This window comes from Neophocaena asiaeorientalis, unplaced genomic scaffold (assembly GCF_003031525.2).
Source record: "Neophocaena asiaeorientalis asiaeorientalis breed wild unplaced genomic scaffold, Neophocaena_asiaeorientalis_V1.1 scaffold143, whole genome shotgun sequence".
NCBI classification, from domain to species: Eukaryota; Metazoa; Chordata; class Mammalia; order Artiodactyla; family Phocoenidae; genus Neophocaena; species Neophocaena asiaeorientalis.
The window spans coordinates 2228581-2252834 of NW_020175536.1; the positions used below are offsets into that span (position 1 = coordinate 2228581).

Below are 24254 nucleotides of genomic sequence, written 5' to 3' on the forward strand. Positions count from 1 at the left end.
GAGAGGGGAGACCATTGGTTCATCTATTCATGACATCATGTTGCTGGTTGGGGAAGGGATTCATGGCAGGGAGGTGGGAGGCCCTTGGGGGTGATGCCCTCTCTATGCAACATTAGTTAATGCCTTTAAGCCTAATAACAGCAGCAACAATAATACCTGTCCCATAGGGTTATTGTGAATATTAGTTAATACACAGAAAGTACTTAGCACAGAGCCTGGCACTTGGTAAGTGGCAACTGTCAGCTCTGCCTGACTGGTAGTTGCACTGACGACCACAGGAAATGCTTGTCATCTGGCATCTATGACTCAGACACAACACAAATTCAACTGGTCTGCAGATCTGTTGATTCAGTTTCCTATGCAGCTCATAATTCACCTGCCCTTCTTAGTGGTGACAACATTCCTGGGCAGAACAATGTCTTTGAATTAGTCTGTCTCCGTGCTTTCTCTCCCGCGCCTGAAGCTGCAGCAGGGAGAGAACAAGAGACCTTGAGGTCATTAGGCTTGCACACAGAATCCAGCTCCATCCCTTCTTGGTGTGTGATTTCAGGCAGACCTCTTAACATCTTCAAGCCTCAATTTCCTCATATATGAAATGGGCAGGATAATACCTACCTCACAGGTAGAGGGGAGAGTAAGATGAGAAAATGTAGGTATAACTTAGGATACTGGGTCTGACATGTACCTCGTGTGACAGACTTCATTTTCCAAAATGGTCACGGCAATAGTAATATCTCTAGTCCCTTGTGCTCTTTGCCTCCCCCCCCCCTCCATATATATATGCCTTTGGCACCCTAAGCTACCACATAAGACGTCCAACCACCCTGAAGCTGCCACACTGGAGAGACCCTGGGAGAGACCACGGAGGGAGATGCCCCGGGACTCCCCACTCTTGTAGCTTCCATGCTTTTGAGCCACCTCAGCTGAGCCAAGCAGAGATGAAATACCACCCCCCCACCACCCCAAGCCCTGCCCAAAGTGCGGTTTTGAGCAAAATAAATGGTTGTTTTATGCTGTTAAGTTTGGGAGCAATTGTGATATGGCCATAGAAACAGAAACACCCAATGTCATTATTATCCCTTCCTCATGGTGTGGACTCAATACCCTTGGTTATCTTTCTATAAAACAGCATCTATTGGATCACAGTCCTGATTAAATATACTTTTGCCCACTCCCAACATCTATGGCCACAGGACAAGGGCCAGAATCTTTGACACGGCAGCTCACGGACCTAGAGGACTGCCCAGACTCATCTCCACCAGCCCCTGCAGACCAGAGCCGTGGTTTCCTGGGGACGCCCTGCCTCTGTGCCCACGGACCCCTCTGCCCTCTGACCTCAGCTCTGTCTCGTTTTCTCACTCATCCACGTTCAACTCACACGTCTCCTGCCTATTTCCCCACTTCTTTAGACCAACAGAACAACCTGTACAACCCGTGAGTTTGACATTTACTATACACGGTACTGTGGTCCCCTCTGGTCTTTTCACCCGGACTATAAGCTTGGGGGCGTGGGGCACGGAAGGCAGGTACAGCATCTTATTTATGTTTGCATCTCTCATCTAACACAATAAAGGATTGTTGAACTGATGTGTGTGTGTTCCCTTTAAGTGTGTTTCTCAGTGTGAATCACGCGTGATTTGGGATGCTTTATACATCCTCCACATATTGAGAAGCCTGAAGAATCAGCTGCTATATGTGGTCCCTACCAGACTGTGACGCGAGGTGTCTCTCCAACCCTGTTTCTCAAACGCAAAGGGGCCCTGCATCTGCCATCAGCTCTGTTATCCCCGGGAGAGGACCCTGTCTGTTTTCATCTGCCATCTTGCTGCTGCGGTCATTCTCATCTCAGCACTGCTATAGTGTCATAGGTTTTGAGGCTGTCAAAGGAAGAGTCCTCAAGCATTGTTTGCTGTGATCCCACAGTCCTGGGCCCTACCTGCCTGGCTCTGACACTGGGAGAAATCCCAACCTCTGAGCCTGGAATTATGCCTTTATGATGTATCTCTTGGCTCCTTAGACGTATGAGTTAGATGTGAAGCTCTTCTCAGGTGATGGCCTGACCGACTCACATCACACCCATCACTTCTTGGTTTACTGATCCCCAGGCAGGAAAGGGGGCAGGGCTCTGAAAAGACCCGATGCCCACACAGCATCAGCACAGAGGGATCCCTCTGCCCAAAAAGCACTAAAAGGGCTGCAGGGGAGCCCAGCTCTAATCTGGCTCTGCTGGCACTTCACCACGACCTTGGGAAGGTGCTCCAGTTCTCTGTTCTCATTCTCTCAGCTGTGTAACCAGGAATCACACAGCCATCCCTAGGCAGCGCTAATAGCATGTAACTAAATAGCAGTAAAAGACACACTTAGGTTCTTTAGAAGAAATGCATTTTGCAGAGGGTGAGGATGTTACTAAGTAGAGACTTCACATTTATCAGCCATTCATTGGATGTCTGGTGTTACTCTACAGAGAGCAAATGTGGGTGGTGGTGTTTTTTTGTTACCAGAAGCCCTAACGAAATGCACTCCTCTCCAGATCACTGTGATGGTTTTGACTGAGAGGCACAGACGACTTGAGCAGTGGCTGGCTCTGCCTTTTCCGTTGATTACGTCTGTTTATGACTGAGGTATGACGTCAGTTGCACATTCCTGGACAGCTGTGACATGTGCCCAAGCCTGAGTCTGTGAATTCTGTAGGAAAAGGGAGCAGTGACGTGACAGCAGGAAAGAGATTTTTTATTTTTCAAGATATAAACTATTGACATCTAATTTAAAAAATATTATTATTACTACTATTATTATGATTATTTTGGCTGTACCGCACAGCTTGTGGGATTTTAGTCCCCTGACCAGGGATCGAACCCGGAACTTTGGCAATGAAAGCACAAAGTCCCAACCACTGGACTGCCAGGGAATTCCGCCCAAGTTTTTTTAAATAAATAAAGATACTGCTTATGGTTATTGCCTCCAACTACCTCCCTTCCAGGTGAAATGGGACTGAGAGAGTAAATAGACCAGCGAGAGAGGAGGGCAGGGAACATCACGGGCTCCTTTGCGGATCCCCTCTCCGTGGCTCTTCTGGAAAGGCTGGGACAGGACAGCTGATGGGCCCTGCTGGTGGCTGTGGAGCTCTTAGAGACAGAAGAAGGGGGAAAAGAAAGAATCTGAAGAAGACTGGATATATGCATATGTATAACTGAATTACTTAGCTGTACACCTGAAACAAACACAACACTGTGAATCAACTATACTCCAACATAAAATAAAAATTAAATTAAAAAACTTAACACCGCCCCCCCCCCAAAAAAAAGAAGGGGGAAAAGATTCAGCCTGGGTTCTCCCACTGGGTCCCGACTGTGAGACTGCCACATGCAAATGTTGGTGGAACCTCTGTTCTTCCCATATACCCCCCTCACCCCGGCTGGGGACGGCGGCACGTGGCTGAGCCCAATGCTTGATTCCCAGTTGCCGAGGGTGGTGGGGTCTTAACAGATCCGTCCAGGGATCTGGTGTACCTGCCCCAACAAAGATAAGCAAGGAGCAATTTGTTTCCTGTACCCGCGACCTCAATTAGACTTAAACGCAGAGGCTGCAGGTTATAATGGGAAAATCTTGACTTTTATGCACCCAAACCTAGGCTCACATGCCACCGGGCCACTCACCTGGGTAAGGGTGGACCTTGGGTCGTTTGCTGAACCTCTCCGAATCTCCCTGTACTTGCTGTCCTGAAGACCCAGTGCAGTGACTGATGTAAAATGCCTGGCTCACAGTAGTTGGTCAGTTCACTTGAGTCTCCCCTCCTCTTCCTTCAGGGCTGTAATCACCAGAGCGATCTGTACCTCCTGGCTTCCCGCCCCCAGGATCTGACATGTGCTGGGCACATAATTAATTTTCAGTAATAACGTGATAAGTGAATTGTGAACTGGGCTTCTGTTTACAGGCTATTCTTAAAGCTAAATATTTGTAAAAATCTGATAGACACTCTGTGAAATGAAAATGCCGGAGACAAGACAGGAATCAACATAATCAACATCACTGGACAAAGTCATACTGGCCTCGTGTTGAGCTGGATAACGTCAGGAAAATGTGTCCTTCTCTGGGCTGAAGCCTAGGACATTGGATGGAAAATGAGCCTGTCAGTTAGAGCTGGCCGGTTTTCTGGATAGAAGCAGGGCAGGCGAGGCTAGCCTGGGCCTGAACCATCAGCTGGGGCCATGGCACTGTCAAGTCCTTGGGGTCCCAATGTCATCGTGCTTGGACAGGCCAATGGAAATGTTACGACGTCCTGGAGGAACGTGGGGACAGCGTTTGGCCAAGCTTGACACAAATTGTAAGTTTGGGCCTCTTTCTTAGCAGTTAGTTCTCCCTTAACTGCTGGGAAAATGCTGTAGGGAAGCTGGTGGGGGCAGCAACGGAGCATGGACTTCAATCAACTCCCCTCTTCCATACAAAGGAACACTGTACAGCCAACAAAGACAAGAAGATAGACCTATATATGCGGGTAGAGAAATCTGCCTGTGATCCATTATTGAGTGAAAAAGAATTTTGTGTGAAATAGCATGGTCTTATTTTAAAATTAATATTCATTCTCACATCTGTATACCTACCTATTTGGTTGTATACAACTGTTCACGGTGGTGACTTACAGGGATTTAGAGCTTCTAATTTGTACACTTCCATATCATGGGATTGTTCTTTTTATAACAAACGTGGATTACTTGAATCATTTTTTTTTTTTTTTTTTTTTACACGGGCCTCTCACTGTTGTGGCCTCTCCTGTTGCGGAGCACAGGGTCCGGACGTGCAGGCTCAGCGCCCATGGCTCACGGGCCCAGCCGCTCCGAGGCATAGTGGGATCTTCCCGGACCGGGGCACGAACCTGTGTCCCCTGCATCGGCAGGCGGACTCTCAACCACTGCGCCACCAGGGAAGCCCTACTTGCATCATTTTTAAGTTGCATTTTACTCTGGTTTCTTCCGCCGGTTTCCCTGAAAACAGTCGCTGAACACATGCAAGCCGCTGGGGAGAATTCACATTCGGTTCAAATCTTTATGAGCATTTGCTCTGGCTACAGGACAGGGCTCCTACCCCAGATGGACGAGCTGACGACAGACACTGCTGCATGCAGTTCACCGTAACAGGAGGTGGACTGAGGCTGGGAGATGCCACGATGCTCAGAGTCGTCCTGTGTGGAGGGCCTACCACGGGCAGGCACTTTCCAACTCTTCCCCCGTGAAATCCTCAGGGTTGACTCATTCGGTCAACACGTGCTCGAGCCCGTATAGAGAGAGTGTCATGAAACGTACTAGGGCCCGATTCGTATTAGTGGAGAAACAGACACGGCACCACCCCCATGTCATCTTACAGGTGAGACGTTCTGAGAAGTTCAGCAACTTTCTCGAGGTGCTTCAGCTACTGATGGAGCAAGGCCGATGCATGTTGACCCTTGGGGTCTGGATCGCCTCCCTGACGGAAGAGACATTGGAACTCCACTTTAAAGGACGAGTAGGACTTGGACGGACAGAGGGCGGGGCTCTGAGCCAAGGGCCGGAATGGAAACACACAGAGCAGATTCGGGGCATGGAAGTGGCGGCGGGGTGACTAGAGGGCCGGAGAGGGAGGGAAGTGGTGGGAAACCAGCCTGGGGCCTGGGCCGAGGCCTAGGATTATGGAGCATGAAGGCTTTATCAGCAGTTTGGACGTTCTCCTGAAGGCCACTGGGAGCTCATAATTCTGTTGTGGTTCCCCTTGAGGGGGGTGATGTGATCAGACTTTAACAGCTTGAGGGGACCAGTGTGGCCTGGAGTCTCTGGAGCTAGTCTGCCAGGTCTGGATCCCAGCCCTGCCATCCACAAGCTCTAGAATTTGGGGCAAGGGACTTAAGTTCTCTGCCGCTTAGTTTCTCCTCCAGTAAAATGGGGATCTAATAACAGTGCCGGCCTCACAGTGACCGTAAGAATTCAATGTCCTAAGGTAGGAGTGGCTCACAGGAGCGTGGGTTTGCATAATGATGATAAGTAAACGCCGACCATTCCTCGTCTCTCTGGTGTCCGTGTCAGGGATGCAGTGGCTGCAGTGGGAGGCAGGAGGATCCTGAAATTGTCCAAGTGAGAGATGAGGTCTGGAGCTAAGGCTGTGAGGATGGAGAGAATGAAAGGAGAGAAACAACATGGGAAGGTGGAGTGCGTAGCCAGGAACAGGGGACAGGAGGGAGCAGCCCCGATGCTCAGCAGAGGTGACGGAGAGGATGGCACGGCGAGCAGAGCACAGAGGTGGAAGGGAAGGCGCCAGGTCTGGACCAGGTCTGGGGAGACCCACACAGAGATGTCTGTCAGGGACAATCCAGGACTCATCTGACCGGAAAAAAAAAAAGGCACTTCCGTTTTACCCTCAGCATCTCTGGACCGCAGTTCTGTGGGCTCAGGTTGTGCCTGAGGAAAAACGAGAGTGGGACCCCAGCCCGAAAGTGGGCCCTGCGACCACATCTACCTTGGGTCCCTTCTCTCTGGTGCCGCCCCCCCCAAGTGTACCTACGTCAGTACACAGTCAAGCCGCTCTACATTAAGTCTTCATCTTGCAAAGAGACTGGAGGCTTGGATCAAGCCTGTCCATCTACACAGGCCTTCTGCTGGAAATACATTTCTGAAAAGAGCCATTTGCCTATCGATTCTCTCTATAAAGTGTTTTTTTTTTTTCAACTAGCCACTTGCCTACCAATTCTCTCTATAACTATTAAAACCAAAAAACAAGCAAACAAACCATTAAAAATAAAAGCCACTAAAGTCAAAGGCCACGATGCAGTACAGGAGAGAAGGATGGGGACTTAAAGCAAGCCGGCCTGGGCTGGACGTGCAGCCCGACACGCACTACACTTCTCGTGAGCCTACTTCCTCATCTGAAACTCAGGGGTGAAGATGCCTTCACCTACCTTGGAGGTTGTTAAGGTGAAGCAGTATTCCAAAGCCAACTCAATAAATGTTAGGTCCTTCCTCCCTCAAACAGTCAGAGGGCTGAAACCAGTCAGGATGTAAAGTTCCGTAGTATGTTTCCAACACTAGGACTAAGGTTCACATTATTTTACTCCAAATTACCCAGCTACATAGCCTGTGAGCCCTGTATTCTCTGTTTTCACATCAGGAACTTGGGAAGAGTCACCCTTTGATAGAAATCCACACCACATGGGAAGGGTCTCCTTCTGGGCTGCATAAGGGGAGAGTTCTGAGGGAGACAGACTCGCTAAGAGAGAACGTCTACCTGCCAAGAACAGGGCAGGTAAAGGAAGCACATCGCAGACATGGCTGTACCTGATAAAAGGGCCACAGAAACAGGAAAACGGCAACATTCTTTAAAGACCTAAAGCTCCTTTTATTTCATCACCGAGCTTTGTATATTTTAAGAAAGGAATTTCAGAACTCCTGATTTATTTCACACCTGGGGCGTAACTCCTGATTACAGTGAGCCCAGGCAATCTAAAAGGCATTGCTCCCATTCCCCGCAGCGCAGAGGTCCCAGCCCAGGATCCAGGACAGAGGCCTGGGCACCTCCCACGAGTGGCAAGCACGGAGTCAGGGCAGGGAGATGGCAGAGGTGGATGCCAGCTCAGAAGGGTCCTCATCCGAGCCCTGAGGCATGCGGGGCCTCCAGCTCTCTTTCCGTAGTAGTCCCGGGAGGTGGAGGCTGGGGAGCTGCCCAGTTTGCCCTTTACTCTCACGAGTCACATCTGCACACGTGCAGGGATCTGGGGGTCCCTGCAGAAAATTCCTTTGGGTAGAAGGCAGGACAGGTCAGAACCCAAGCTCCCAGCCCCTACCCACCTTTCACTGCAAGTGCACAGGCTCCTGGTCAGGTAGATCTTGGTTCAAATCCTGCCATCGTTCGCACGTTACTTGCCCAAGGTTGTTTCAGCCTCAGTTTCCTTGTCTTTAAAATGGGGATGCCCAGGTTGTTGTGAGGACTGAAGACGGTAATGCGTGCAAACCACACCGGCCGTCCCTGGGGGACAAGAGGTGCATCCCTCACTCTCCCTACACTCACGTTTAGGAAGCTCTACCCATGCTTGGGCCAAGGGCGGGCGCGAGAGGCCTCTGCTCAGAAAGACACAACTAGAAAACAAACAGAGGGCACCTCATCCTCCCCAGCAGTGTTCCCAGGTCACTGTCCCCTTCGGGCGGTGGAGGGGGGGACCCTTCACTCGGGGACTCTCATGGAATTTGTCCCTTTCTCCTGCTTCAGCCACTGTGGCTCCCACCTGAATTTCACCACTTTACCATGTGACTTCTTTCTACCAAAGCCCCCCACATTTCCTGTGACCCCAAGACACTAAGAAGGCAGCGACATCTGCCACGTCCATCATGGGGCGCAGAGACGCTTCCGACTCCAGCTCAGACTCAGGGCCCAGGCTGCTTGGGTAAATTCCTGAGTGACGGTGGTCACTGGCAGGCCCTGAACCCAGGATCGCCCAAAGAGGACACTCAGATGTGATCAAAGTGGCCACCGTCTCTCGGGCCCATGTCCCCGGCGTTTCTTCCTTCTGTATTTGTCTGGAGGGGTGGGTGGCAGGATGGACAGCAAGTTCCAGGGGTTTGGATGACTCATTTCCTCCTGGGATCAAAAGCATGAGGCCCACAGGGGCTGGGGGGAGGGAGGGGAGCACGCGGGATGCCTCTTGCCTCTTCAAGCCAAACAGCAAGTGAGGCTGCTTCCAGCAGTAAAATGAAATGAAATTCAACCAACATTCACTGAGCACCTGGTATATAAGTTCCTTGGGACAGAAAAGAGCAAGCGTGAGGGAGAGCCATTTTATCCATTTATTATATACAATATTAAGGCACAAGTTTAAGCAGCAAAGAATAGGAAAATCTTTGGCTGACCAACAGTATCAACATTCGCTGTGAGGGACATGCCGTCTTCTTGGATTTCCCCGCTCTGGACACAGACCCATCTGGCCGTGCAGCTCTGCACCCTCCACCTCTGCTTCAATACAGACTAGCAAATCGAAGATGCCAGAATCTTACACCAGAGTCTGCTGGAGGGAACACAGCACACGCCACCAAGCAGGGCGATGGCACACACAGCTGGCGGGAAGCGTGGCAGCACCCGGCCCGTTGGTGCTTTGGCTGAGGTGGGTGCATGGCCTGCCCAGCCTCACAGAATGTCCCAGATTCTGCATGAGCCTCACGCGGAGAAGGAGCCTCCCCTTCCCCTCCGCAAAAGGGGAAAACACCTTAATTCAAAGAAAATCACTATGGATCAATTTGCTTACATTCCGGTTTGTAATAAATACTTACAGGTGTCTCTACGTGAACGGAATCTTAGGCAAACCACATGTAAACACACCACTGGGCACCAAAACTTCAGGAGCTGATACAAGAAAATACTGTATATGTACTTCATTATATTGAAAAAACAATATTTTAATTCCGTGAGGAAGCGAAGTTTCGTGACAAAGAAACACCTCAGTCTTGGCCTAACATGACAATAACATGCACTTAAGTCTAACAGGGTTTTACAGAATTCCTACTGGAGGCAGCTACTCGTGAATGTACACTTACACCCGCGTGTACGCAGAGACGTGAACATATACAAGGCGTGGCAAGGGAGCAGGTTTTTTACAACGAACCCTCTGGAAGGTACGTGTACTAACGATGACTGTCCTCCTTTGAAATGGTCACTCTGAAAGCCTCTGAGGGTCCAAAGACTCATCCCCCAGAAACATCTTAAGGACTTCTTTCAAAGAAAAAAGCTAAAAGGATGTGACTTACCTTAATCACCCATCTTTATTTATCCAACTGAGTGAATGACTTGGGATTATTTCCAAACTTAAGCCTGCCTTCAAAGGATGATGCTTTCTCATCTCTAAGGATAACCAGAGGAACATGCCAGGCCCCCAGATCCATTCTAACAGAGGCGTCTGCAAAATGTTTCTACTAAGCACGGCAGTAATCAGCACAGAGTCTCGCAAAGGGTCACCTCTTAAGCAACGTGGGGTGAGATGAAACACTTGCATTCTTCTGGATATTAAGAAAAGAAACTCGACATACAACCTTACAGTCACACGTCCTATGTATGCACTGACATATACATGTCTTTATACCATTAAATGACCAGATGAGAAAGGGGGATACTACTTAAAAGGGACAGAAAAAGACTGCTCATTATTGACAGTTCCAGAAGAAATCCATTTACTGAAATGCTGACTTCTCCATGCTCCCAGCTGATCAGCTTCTGGTAACTTCTTAATTACTCTGCGCATCTCCCACAGAGCCACACACCAGAGGCAAACCCATTAAACAATCCTCATGTCGAATGAAGACGTTTTAAACCCACTGATTAATTAGCAAGAAAAAGGAAGAGAAAACCGACATTCATAAAGCGTATACCATGGCTGTGTCAGACTTGGAGGGGAGAAGCAGGCAACTGTGGGCTGGACCTTCTCTGTTTAAGAACAGTCGCCCGGCTCCCTTGTACCACGGTCCTCCAAGGCTTAGGAGGAGTGTGAGATCACTGGGGGCAGAGAGAAGCATGCCCCGCCGGCACCGGTGCAGACACGCAGCAGGACTTTGTTCTGGAAAACATACCTCTTTGCTCAGCTCCCAGCAGCCCAAGTGTGAGCTCCCTGCCTCAAAACCTTGCAACTCCTCCACCTTGCAAGTCTCCGCTGCCCCACCTGACGTCTGTGTTCACATCAGTCCCTGGGACTCAGGCTGCTGTAGGGAGAATTTCTCTTGCCATCAGCTACGGACAAGGACGCAGGAGCCACCTGCAATTGTCAGCGCTCAGCATCCTAGGGACACAGGAGGCTGCGGGCAAACCCAGGAGAGAACAGCAGTGATGGCTGGCTCCTCTGCAGGGGGCATTCCAACAGCCTCCCCGCTGAGCCACAGAACCAACGAACTCTCTCTTCCAAGTTCACAATCCATTGGGAGCAACTGTCTCGATCCAGCCCAAGTCCTGTGTAGTCAAATGCACACATAGGTTCCCAAGAGCAAGTTCTGCAAAACTGAAGGAGAGAGACATGCCTCCACTCTCTGCCCTCCAACCCGAGCCCTGGGAGGGATATGGCAGCCCTGTCCTGCATGCCTGCTCCAAGCAGACTGGGCATGACACGGTGGCTGGCTTCCCAACTCTGGGAAGCAGAAGAAAAGCTAATAAGAAAAAGCGAAGGAAAGGTTCTGCACACGCTCTGAAATTAGTGCCCAAAAGCAGCAACACCTCCTGCTGCACACAGTACCCCGGGCAGCACGCAGAAACCGCCAGGCGACACACTGAAGGAAGAAGCGGAGTTACTCCAGCACGTCACCACACGAGGCCAAGGCCTCTACCCTTCACCCTGAGACACGGCTCGCGAGTTCATTAGCAGACACCACTGAAAAGTTCTGGAGAAGGCCCGGCCTCTGGACCACTCGCAAGTAAGTGCTTTTTAAACAGACTTTGTGGTCCTGCTTACAATGGAACACAAAGACTCCTACCTATACCTGTGTTTATGGGCAGTTCTAGCAGTTCTGGGCTTTAGTCCTATTTCTTAGCTCCCGGGGTGGCAAGGGGGCAGCAAGCTGTGTGTGTGTGTGTGTGTGTGTGTGTGTGTGTGTGTGTGTCTATGAGTGCACACATCACATAGAGGGGACAGAGCGGGTCAAGCTGTGGCACTTATCATCCCCAAGTCAGAGGCAGTCCAGCCTGTGTCGAAGGCACAGCTCCTCTCCCAAAGCCTCGGCTCAGATCCCAGCCTCTCCTGGGGAAGGGACTTGACCTCCTGAGCCCCAGTTTCCTCCTCTGTGAAATAAGGATGATAAACTCGCCCCTGCTCCCATGTGGTCTGAGGACTCATTAAAAGGGACTTACCCCAGTGCTTGCATACAGTGGGCACTAAAAAAACGGAGCTAGGATTATTTTCTGAAAATCCAGTGAGATCATATATTGTCAACGGCCAGAACACACAGTGGGAGCTCAGTAGCTGCATTTCTCCTAAATGCAAGCAAGGCTTCGAGCTATGAAGATGAAAAGTGTCATGGCCCACAAAAGAAGACATTTCAAAACTATAGGTCCCTCTTCTTACGGAGGAGTCTTAGCAGGTTAGAAGAAAGATTAAGAACTACAGCACAACTGAAAAATGGTGACGTCTGTGTTTGCTTTCTGACAATTAACACGCCTGGCAACTCGGGGGACCAAGGAAAGCAAATGGGCCTTGTGCCTGAGCTGCCAACGAGATGTGCTGGGGCATAAAGATGAGGCTTTGCGGGAAATTGGGCTGCGGCTGTCACTCTCACCCGTTTCTAGGGCACACAGCCCATGTTTGGGGGAGCCCAGACACGGATGATGGGGGCCGGCAGAGATGACGTGCCCTCTTATTTCTAGACGTTTTCTTTCCATCCCCCACGTTCATCAGGGGTCAAAGTGTCCTTAAGAGAGTTAGTTGCCATCAACTGAGCCTCATCACCTATAAAAAGTGACGGGGACTGAGACTGAGATGGGGAACCCTCTGCCCCATCCCTGCCCCGACGTGTCCATACTCACCTGGTCTCCACACCAGCCACGGGGCCTCACCGCTCCCTCCTCACACCCAGGGCTGCTCTGGTTTCCCAGGCTGCACAGTCCTCAGCGATGCTTAACGCAGGACTGCAGAAGGCAACAGGCGCGATGCACAGCGCCTACCGCAGAGCAGGGCTTGAGCAGCATCCGTTCTGCTTACTCTCCTGACCACTAGGCAGCTCAGAGGCCACCTGGGCAAAGCCGTTGGTTTCCTTCCCCAACTCTCCCTCTCCAGCTCACACCTCTGTCATCCTTCCACCACCTCAATTTGGGGAGGCTTCACCCAGGTTACACTCCAAAGACCAACTCTAAAATGAGCCACCCAAGCAAAATTTCCTAAGTGATGCTGTCTTCAGGGCTTCATTTGGGTGGGACTTGAAAAAGCCTCAGAACTGGGGCTTTTATTTTTTTCTTTCTTTCCTTAAATAAGCATGAGGAAAGGGACCTGGGAAAACACGGATCCAGCTACCCTGCAGGGAGAAAACTATCAGGGCCCTGCGTGAGCATCTGACGGCCTGACTAGCTTCTCTCCTCTGATCCAGCACCTTCTAGATTTGTAAAGAAAGCCGATATCTGAGTATCTGAGGAGTCAGATGGGAAACCTTACAGCACAGGGATGAGGCCCACGACCTCACTCACTCCTGGCTCTTTGACCTGGTGTTTCCGTCTTACTTTGGACAAGTTGCTCCCAACTGAAATCCTGAAAAACCTGACCGCACTGTATACATACTGGCCTGTTAGGTTACAAAGCAAGTTCCTGGCAGGGCAGAACTGATGTGCTGACACACACGTGCTGACGGTCACAGAGTCTGCGTGCTCATCAACAATGCCCAGAGGGATGCGAGGGGCGGGCAGAGCGGTGGCCACAAACAGTAGAAAGCGGGAGTGCCTGGGGAGATTCTAGATGCCACCAAGTCAAGTGTCACTCGCTTCCCGGAGTGCAGTCCTGAAAGTCCTACCTCAACAGAGCAATGAGGTGGAGATACCAAACTCCACGCAAGAGCTGATGTGAGAGAGAAAAAAGTCGGGCCCGTGAGCTTAATGCAGGACGTCACAGGGCTCGTGGATTGTCCGCCGAGTCGGAGCTTACCTAGTTCATGGCCAGAATGAGATCAACCACTGCAGCCCAACTCCTCAAAGGTAGAGAAAGCAGCCAGGGGACCCGCCATACGGCTTTGTCCCACCGGTCACGATGAATGATGAACGTTCAGTTACTGCTCTGATAAACCCCAGAACAAAGGAATTCTGTCATGGCTTGTCGCAAAAGGAAAAAAACAAAGGAAGGAAAAAAGGGCAAAATCAAAGAGTATGAAGCAGAGACAGAGATGAACTCAGAGAAGTGAGGGAGGATGCACACCAGGACCAGAAAGCTCCCGTCCTGTTTAGAAAATACTGCTCAATCCAGAAAAGCTAAGATGTCCAAACCAAGCAGGTAATGAGGTGAAGATGGCCTTTTAAATTCCCCATCACCCTGGACATTTCTCCTCCCTGCCACACCCACACGCATTCACAGGACACCCCATGGAGGGCACAGGTGATATTATTACGTTATAGCAAGACGGACTCTCTGAGATTCCTAGGAGGTTCTTCTCAAACAAAACAAGCTAAGAGGCAAGGAGAATGGGGAGTATTTCAAGGAAGATCCATGCCCAGGTTTATCTGTTTATAACCAGAGAATGGGTGTACACAGACCCTCCCCAAGAGATACATTTTCTGTACAACGGAAAAATTCCATTTCCTATTTCTTCTTTGTTTCCAAACCTACATGCATCTTCTCTCTTCCACCATATGCAGTAAAAATCCACGACATCGTCTTCATTTTCAGTCATGTAGGCCTCCTGTTTTTGTTTTGTTTTCAACATTTATAAAAAGTGTTCTCATTAATCTGAAATCCCGATCAGTTCAAATCATTCCTGATTTCCCATCCACAACCTTCTTGATCTTTCTTTCTCTTTGCCACGTTCCTTGCTCATCGAAGTTCTGTTGCAAAATTCAACAGGGATGCCGGTGTTAGATGAGAACTTCCATCATCTCCCCGTCAGGGAACTCGGGCTTGTGGAGCAAGCTGCTGACGCGACCTTTGTGGTCAGGTGACTTCCCGTGGCCAGAATTCTCTGCCAAACAGAAGGGACACGTTAGCAGCCCGTTCCCCAGGAGGAGCACAGCCTTCCCGGCCCTCTCTAAAACCGAACCATTTAAGTACCACCCCTCACCATCGGTGCACGCGGCTAAGGCCGTAGCGCCCAGCCCACGGTGGACCAAAGCTAAATGACTGGCCCTGGGATTCGGACACAAAGAACAGAACTAGGACGTCATGGGAGAGGTCTGAGTGGGTGAAAGTGGCATCGGGACTTGGTGCGGAGCCCTCACCCCTGCTCTCCTCCTCTCCTCTAAACTATCAAGTGCACGCCACGAGCCAGGTCCTTGTCACATGTTCCCCACCTTCCCTGCAGAAAAGCATCCCAAGAATTAAATCTCCGAAAATAACATTGTGTTTACTTGTCTATTTTGGAGGATAAACACAGGGAACTCCTTTGGAGGAAACAATTCATTTACGCCCGGTAGCTCCCACCTCCTCCTCACCCCATGACTACGAACAGTCCAAAGCCACTTTTGGACTCATCGCCAAGCTCCTCCTAAGCTGTCTCCTCTTAAATATTTGACGGCAACTCCTTAGAACTGGCCTGAGTACTGGGCCAGTTCGCCTACTTTAAATCTATCTTCTCCTTCAATCAGGAGGTGCTCTCGACCCCGAATCCTTGACGAGTAAACACCTTGAAGGCAATGCCTTTGTACCTGTTGGTCTTGATGGACCTGGTGGTGCCTGGTATCAGCTCCCAAATATACTGGGGGCGGAGGGGGGGCGGGGAACTAATTCCCTAACATCCCCTGGAGCGTCTGTCTGCACACCTTCTGGGGAGGGGCTAGTTACAAAGCATACACTAAAAGGACAGATGCAACTTGTGGACTCCTTTAAATGCTAGTAAGTGAGGAGTCTCTACACACATTTCAATTCCAGAATAATAAAGGGCATGCAGAGCCTAAGTGCATTTGGGTAACCATAATCATAAAGATAACCCGTAAAGTCAGAGTTGCTTGGGAGCCCTGCTCCCTCCCCAGCTCAACGAAAGCCTCCGCCTCTCAGGCCAGGGAGCGCTGAGGATCCCCGGAGCGTGAGAGGAGGCGGGGACCTCATACCCAGCTTCTCTGCCGTGCCCTTGGCCGCTGGGTGCTTCAGGACCGGGCTGTTGGAAGGGGTTCCGCTCAGCCGGCCGCGCGTGGGCAGGGAGGCCACACCGGGCCAGAAGAGCTCGGCGCTCTTGTCCGTCTGTGTGCTGCTGTCCTTGCTGCCTGTCTTCGCGTGGGCGCTGCTGGCCGAGGTGACAAGGGCCGCAGGAAAGAGCGCTGTGGCAGGCGGGGTGGGCAGCACGGGGGTGGATGCGTGTTCATGGGGCTCCTTCCCCAGCAACAACCCTGAGGGCCGAAGAACAGCTTTTTCAATGCCATTCTTTAAAAACAAAACCAAAACACCTAGTCTGGGGCGGGGGAGGAGCTGTCAAGTAAATTGGTTCTAATATAATATGACAAATGATAGGATACTATTATTCTCAGGGTGCTATGGAAGAATGGAGAAGAGGCACCTTATAGGCAGAGTGTCGAGGGGTGAGGGCATTCCTGCAAAGTGTTCTAGAGGCGATGCTTGCTTTACCTAATATGGCCCAGGAGGGCTAGTCCTGGGCAGTGGCTGTGTGCTTCAGAAAACCTGAAGGCTTCCCTGCTCCTAGACACGGTCCCATCAGCCTGCTGCTCTGCCTAATAGGCCCCGACACCCCTCCACTCTTGGTTAACGGATGGTCTCCTACAGGCCCCGGGTCAAAACAAACACGCTTCCTGGTCAGGGCAACACAGAGCCGTGTACAATATTCCCCAAAGAGATCCTTGCAATGGAGAGCCATGTCCTCCAAGAAGTAGGAAGCCAGCTGGGCTCCTGGGAAGGACCACTCAGCTCTCTTCTCCCTCCCTGCCCGCCCCAGGAGCAGAGAGGCTGGGGCAGGAAGAGGGCGGGCTGGCTGGGGAAAAGGGAGGCATGACGCGCTGTGGTGTCCCTGTTCCTCAACGTCTTCCTACAAAGCTGGACAGAACAGTCACTGTTATGATGGTGAAATACGGCCCACGTTCAGAACAGTGCCAGCACTCCGGAACACTAGCCTGTAGAAAATGCTGTAAGCACAATCGAGTGTCTGTTCACCTATTGAATGAGCCAGCGATTCGTAACGCCTCTTTGCCAGGGCTATTTCAAGATGCCCATTCATAACAGAATGCAACTCAATCCAGCCTGTCTACAGCAACGCTTCTCAAAATGTAATGTGCAGGGCTTCCCTGGTGGCGCAGTGGTTGAGAGTCCGCCTGCCGATGCAGGGGGACACGGGTTCATGCCCCCATCCGGGAAGATCCCACATGCCGAGGAGCGGGTGAGCCCGTGAGCCGTGGCCGCTGAGCCCGCGCGTCCGGAGCCTGTGCTCCGCAGCGGGAGAGGCCACAACAGTGAGAGGCCCGCGTACCAAAAAAAAAAAAAAAAAAAAAAAAAGTAATGTGCCTATCAATTACTTGGATATATTGTTAAGATGAAGATTCAAGTCAGTGGGTGGGGCCTGAGAGTCTGCTTCTCTAACAAGCTCCCAGGAGAGGGTGGTGCCGTGGTCCAAGGACCACACCTTGAGTAGCGAGGGGCTTTGGCTAGGTGCTTCACACACATCATCTCATTTCATATGAGGTAGGGCCTGTTGTTATCCTTTGTCTTACAGAAAAGGAAATGGAAGCTTGGAGCAGTAAGTATCCCACAGTTAGAAGTATCAATAGCAGAAATGCGACTGGAACCCAGCTGTGCCTGTCTTTAAGTCCACCCTGTGTTCTTGCCACCTCATCGCCCTGTCTGGTGAAAAGCCACCGTCTGGCAAGGATGTTCTGTGGAACCAAGTCACTGGCCTGTCTTCTCACCTGGGAGCCCCTGAGCCATCACGAAGGTATATGTCATCACCTCTACCTCCTTCCAGAGCCCCTCAGGCAAGGGACTGTGGAAACACTTCGGGGACTGAGCACTGTACCTTTGCGAATTGACTGTGTGCCTCTGCCTGGAACCTCAGAGGGCCCCGCTCTGTTTTTGTGACACGTGGACACCAATCACAGTAACGAGGAGGAACACCAGTGCAGAGAACACAGCAACTCTTCCCGCAGCCGGGTCCTCTGGCTCCCAGGCCTGGTTGAGACACATCGGATGCTAAGGGTACAGGCACAGACCCCAGGGAAATGCCTGCCTGGGTGGATGTCACAGACTGGCCTCTGCCAGGGAGGTTTCTATGCGAGCTGAGCACATTCAGACTCCCCTACCAGGCCTGCCTGAGCACCGCTTCCAAGGCTCTCTAACTGGGGTGGGGAGCTAAGTGTCCTTGGGAGGGTCTTTGAAGATCCCAGCTGCTGTCCACACACGTCCTCTTTGAAGTGCATTTCCTTGGAGGGCAGGGGCTGCAGAAGTAACCCGTGGGGGAACTTCAAACAGAGATTGTGGCTGGGTGCCTTTGATCACCCCAAGTCTGTCACGTTCGTTCTGGAAGCTCTTATCCCCTTTGGCACGAAGCAGCCAGGCTCCTCTGGGGTTCTGTTTTGAGAAAAACAGGCTCTCGGCTCCTTAGATAAACAAAACACACTCTGAGCCGGGGAAATGCATCAAAGAAGGGCCAGGGCCCTGAGGGTGTGGAGTGCCGGGGACAAGAGCGGAGGATGCATGTCAGGGAGCACTGCCTGCGAGCCGGGCGGCTCTGCCGCTTCTCTCCAGACCCAGCCAGCCTCCGTCACCCCAGGAAACGTGTTCGTGGCTGAGACCACACGTTTGCAGAACTCTCCTCAACATTCTGCCTGTGTAACAACAATCCAGCAAAACCACCGCCACCAGAACTTTGCACTCGAGAGCACGGCTTCCCAAGCGCTTTCTCTCCATTATCTCATTTTGCCCTTGCCATGACCCCATGGGGTGCAGCAGGGCAGACACCTTCAGGCACCGCCCTGCTCTGCGAGACACAGAAGCAGAGGTGGAGCAGTCTTACCACTGGTCTGGGGCAGAGCCAAATTCAGAGGCCTGAGGTCTCTGGGTTTTTCCCATTAGAACATTTCACATTAAGGGTCACCTCAGCTTTCAACAATGATGATGATAATTATGAGGTGAATCAACCCGTGGTTAACAGCGACTCTGGTGGGGTGGTCTTTGCTTCCACCACCAAAGTGTGCTTGATTATCCTTCCCCGCTTTACATACGAGTAAACTGAGACTCGGGAATACCCAATATTTCTGCTCTCACAAGGGTGTCTGAACTCCTTTGGTCAGATGAGGTGCCTCTCAATGTTTGTGTGCCTCCTCCTCTTCAGAGCCTCACCTCAGGAGGGGCGGGACTTGCCTGAGGGGGCGGGGCTAGCCTGGGGAGGGGTGGGGCTCTCCTAGAGAGGGGCGGGGCTCACCTATGCTCCCCTTCCAGGTCTTCTCCTCCTTCCTCTCCTCGGCTAACTGGCTGCTGGTGAGCGAGGTCTGGCGGGAGTGAGTCCCAGTGGCTGCAGCGATGGACGGGACAGAGCGAGCGGGCCGCAGGCTGGAGGAGTCCGCCTTCCCGGCGTCTTTACGGGATCGCTGCTGGAGGACCTTAATCATGGCATCCTTCTCTATGATTTTGGCATGGAGATTTTTAATACTGTGTAACAAAACAAAAGTCATGATCAAAAGCCATCTGGCTAGAATAACATGAACATTTCTCTCAGGATGCCCAGGGACTTTAATTATAATTCAAGGACAGAGAGTTAAACGCAGTGTAAGTCTTCAGTTACAATCTCCAAATTGTAGAAGACGGATCTTTTGTAGTAGCTGAAAAGGGTGCACCTTCTGTGGCCCCTCAGGAGACTCTGGGATGTCCTGGGACCCCAGGGACACACAGTTTGAGTGACCACGGCCACCCAGCAGGGACCTCCTGGACTGAACTGTGTCTAGGACCCTGGCAGTGGGAGGCATGGAGAAGCAGTAGGAAAGCACACAGACTCAAGGCTCACACAGGGTGGGCTGCTCAGGAGGGTCCATTTCCCTATTTTCTGAGGAAAAAAAAAAAAACAGACGGATAGGTTTTCTGTGAGAAGCTGTTGTTTTCCTCCCTGAAGGTCAAAGATGAGAATCAGAAAACACGTGAGTTCTTTTCACAACCCAAATAGTAACTTGCTGAGCTTACCAACGACTCAGTCCTATTTTCACATCTGCAAAATGAGAAGCTCAGCTTCCCAGGGCTCCGCGGGGAGGGCTGGGGGTGGGCGGCAGGCTAGCTCCATTATGTCACCAAGCCCGTTGGACGTCTTGTTTAGTCCATGAGAAGAATGCATTAGCTATATAAGTTCTTTATTTCTGGCTGGAATATATAAATCCTGGCTCAAAATCTCTGAGACTTTGGGATATGATGTTTCCCCTGTCCAGCTGGTAATGTCTAGAATGTTGTAGAGACAGACACCCAGAAAACACATGGGCATCTAAATTCTTGTTATTAGCCTCCATCTTAAAACCTGCATCTGACATGAAATTAGCCCCCGGAGACTTCAGGCTCCAGGCCCGTTGTTGAGTAGACTCTTTCCCTTCTCTCTGGGGCAGGGTGGGAGGGAGAACTCAAGCTTGAAGCTGCTCAGAACAGGAAAGGGCTGAAGTGTGAGTGCAAACATCAGGCTGGCGGCCCCACTGGGGTCTTGAGGGAAGTGCCCAGAGTGGAGCCTGGTGGCCGCGCACAGCTGTCCCTTACGTGTACTCCATGTCCTGACATCTCCTGGTGGCCTGCATCACTTCCCCCTCCTCCTGCCAGATGTGGGCCTCCAGCGAGCTCTCGCCATAGCTGCCGTTCCTCGAGTGGTTGATGATCGTGGTGTCCCTGGCAACACAGAGAATGATGCTCGTGGGGAGGGGTCCAAGGGTGCCACACTAAAAATCTCTCTCCACAGACTCCTTCAGCCCTTGCCCTCTCCTAAATCCTGGCCAATTCTCTCCCTAAATTGCTAGAACTAAGATAGTATCTAAGGAAAACAAAATAAAACCCCCAAATCCAAATCCCCTGCCCCTTCTACTAATGACATCGAATTCTAAGCTACGTGGCGTGCTCTGAATACGGACATTACTGCACATCTACAGGTTTAACCTACTGACACGTGGATACTGATATTACCATAATGGTTAGTGTTTGTAAGCTTGTAATCTTCCATACTCACTTCTCCTTTCTCACTTTCTCAATCAGAGTTAAAGTTTTATTTCTATTTCTCACCCATATAGCAGCTATTTCAAGTATGTTACAGTAAATGGGGACTCAGTTAATCCTTGAAACGGAGACTTGGCCCTCCCGGACAGCGAGGCTCCGGCTGAAGCCCCCTTCACGTTCGCATTCGAGCTCACCGCTTTTATGAGCCCCTGCCTAGGATTCAGCTCCGTTCAGAGTGACAACCGTACTGGGCAGCAGGGCACAAAGATGAGGAAGACACACACCCTGTCCTTGGAAAGTCTAGTCGAGGGGGTAGAGTGAGGGGAGGGACAGACAGAGGGAGACTGCAAAGCAGTGTAGCCGGGAACAGATGCCTGACTGAAAACCACTGGTCAAAGGTAACTGTTCCTCCTGCCACTGGTTTTGTCAATTGAATTACTCCTAATTAATGACGACTGGTAAAAACAAGATAACTGCGCCATCTAAGTGATCCAAGTATGTCTTAGGCTGAAAGGCCCAAAATGTCTCTGATCAGTGAATCTTAAACTAGTAAGAAATCATCCAGCCAAATATTTCACATCCCTTTAACTTCATTTTCCATTGTTACAATCATATTCATATTTAAAATCTTACAGCTCTTTTCTAGAACACCCAAAAAAGCAAAAAAGGGGGCCCTTCTTTTGTCTCTTTTAACAACAGCTATCCATGAACGAGCGTTTCCTTCATGCCTAGGCCTGCGTGAAGCAGGCTACCCGTGGTATCTCATTTAGTTCTCTCAGGAACTTGTGCAGGAGGCATTACTATCCTCATTTCAAGATGAACGAATGGGTGACCTTGCAAGAACACCCAGTTAGTGAAGGTGGAAAGGGATTCAAATCCAGATATCTCTGACTCCAAAGTCCATGCCCGTAACCATCACTCGACGCTCCCAAGTCTCCTGTATCTTCATGAAGAAGGCCTCCGCAAAGGTACATGAATGATAAGAGAAACCAGCGACGAGGGCACACGTGAGAATATGGCTAAGTGCAAACTGGCTGAAAACCAATCAGAAAGCCAAATAACACAGAAAACCAGCAAACATACTGACAAAATTATAAATTCACTGCATGGTACACAAAAATCATCAAGATAGGAATCAGCGGCCAGAAACATTTTCAACCGATTTTTTTTTTGGAGAGTTTAGGTAGAGCTGGAGACAAATTTAAAAATTCACGTTTATAGTGTCAAGGACGGCAGGTACAACTAGACGAAAATGACTTCAAAGGTAAATACACACAGCTCTCCGCAAAATATTACATTACTTTGAAATGCTCAAAAAGTTTCAAAAGCTTCTCCACCCACACAAAATAGGCCCAGCCTCTCAATCTTCTGATCAGCGGTGCCAAAATGCACCAAGACGGCAAAATCAGTTGTACTACAAATATCACTGCCTGTAAACATGAAGTATGTAGCAGTAGCTGACGTCACAAAACTAACGGCCGGAAATAGCCATTTTTACCAATTCTTATGCAGCCATTTAGATCTAGGCAATAAGAGCTTAGAATTTTGACCTTTCTCAAAATTTCTTCAGTTTCCTTTTCTCCCTTTTTGTCAACAGAAAAGCAATGCTAAACTATAGAGGTCTTCTTTGAAAAGAACATTAAGATTGGAGCTAAAAACATGACCTCCTCTGAACTGTGTTTTCCCAAGACTGTGGGAAGCAGTGGTCGGTAGAGGGGAGGGTAGTTCCCCATGGAACTGTTAGATGCTCAACAGATACATGTGGAAGCAAAGAATGGGGGAAGGCAGGGATGGTGGAAAGGGTCCCCATCCATCCATCCATCCATCCATCCATCCAGGACTGCAAACAGAGCAGAGGTGGAGAGCAACAGGGCTGGGTAAATCCCAAAGGATTATTCTCTGAGGGCAAGAGGTGTTTCCCCTGCTCGAAGGATGACGGCCAAGGCTGGGCCTAGCACAGCGTGAGTGGGGCTGACCATCTGTGCACTCTGGCTGGTTCTACTCACGACATCCCCCCACCCCCATCCTGTGCCCAACCAGGAGTCTCAGGCCTCAGACCAGTTCATTCCCCTACTTCTTTTACATTCAAGTCCCATTCATCCTAGGACCCCAAGCATGCATTAATCTGATAAATCAAAAAAGCTGAGACAACAATGACCTATAAAGGCCCTGGGTCATGCTTCCAAGGTAACGCACTTACATTGTTATTGGGGCTTTAGTGTCCTCAGCCAGGGGAATACGGTCTGGTTTCCTGCTCATAACCAGTCAAGAATTATAATTTCCATTTCAGAAACTGGGTAAGTTCTGAATAAAGTGACACTCAGAAAGGCTGGTGCAGTCACACACCTATAGTCCGCAGCAGAGGGACAATTCAATGCTCAATATATTGAATAACTTATGGGTGAAAAGCAGGGCTGGTAGAACGCACAGCCACGCAAGTCAGGCGCGGTCCAGCAGTCAAGGGAAACTACCTGCTCATTCAGACAAAGGTAGAGCTTAACGGGATTATTTTGTGAACTATCGAGCATTCCGAGCTAATTTTTAAAGTAAAAATAAGGCTGTGTGCCTGCAACAAAGGAGATAAAGCAACAGAGGTAATAACTGACAGCAGCAGCAAACGACTGCAAACCAAGTGAAATCAGGCTTTGAGTCAGACAAATTTCAACACTTACTACCAGTGTGATCTGGAATAAACCACTGCATCTTTCTAAGCCTCATTTCTTCACCTACAAATTGAGGATAATAATAGTTCCCACTCTCAGGGCTGTTATGAGGATTGCATATTCTTGTCTGGTCCATGAAACATACCCACTGTTTAAAAGAGCATAAAGTATACTTTCCCAGCATCGTTCTTAAAGACCACATAGTACTCCGCTGTGTGGATGGAGTTGAAGTTATTGAATGAATCCCTCTTGTTGGGCTCTACTCTATTTTAAATGTATTGATGTTTTCAACCACACAGGGATAAAAACTTATGTAACTTCAGGCACTTATATAATATAATGATTTCCTTAAGATAAATGTGGAGAACTAGAATTTTGGAACCAAAGGAGACGTACATATTGCCAAAATCATCCTCAGAAACATTATACCACTTTGCTCTCCAACTAGCACTACAGCCACTTTATAATTATTTTTAACTGTTCTCACTCCCTGGGATGCATCCCTGAACCCCTCTGGACACTCTGTGTTTTACACACTGTTTTTCCAGCTGTGCTTTTCCGAGCAGCACAGTTCCACGACACTCACCTCTCGGCCGCTGCAGTGACTGCAGCGTTCATGGCGAAGTGCCGGATGGCGCTCTCCTCTACGTACTTCTGCTCCCACTTGGTCATGTCAGCCTCCAGCGCCAGGATCCGCTCTTCCTTCTCCCTTACGAGTTCCATGAGGGCCGGGGCATTGTATTCCGGCAGGCTGGCTGGCTGGCCATTTCCGTGTTTCTGGAAGAAGTAACATCTTTTTTTTTTTT

General features: G+C 50.1%; 1 protein-coding gene across 2 annotated transcripts in view; it reads right to left on the bottom strand.

The window, feature by feature from the left end:
- Positions 1-8787: 8787 nt before the first annotated feature.
- AMOTL1 (angiomotin like 1) overlaps positions 8788-24254 on the bottom strand; it is a 132437-nt gene continuing 116970 nt past the window's right edge. For both annotated transcript variants that reach the window (XM_024731311.1, XM_024731312.1), the window contains exons 9-13: positions 24035-24225; positions 20339-20464; positions 19032-19258; positions 15721-15996; positions 8788-14636 (exon numbers count right to left, since the gene is read on the bottom strand). In XM_024731311.1, the coding sequence (XP_024587079.1) occupies positions 14533-14636; positions 15721-15996; positions 19032-19258; positions 20339-20464; positions 24035-24225 (924 nt within the window). In that variant the 3' untranslated portion in view covers positions 8788-14532. The remainder of the gene's footprint in view (positions 14637-15720; positions 15997-19031; positions 19259-20338; positions 20465-24034; positions 24226-24254) is intronic.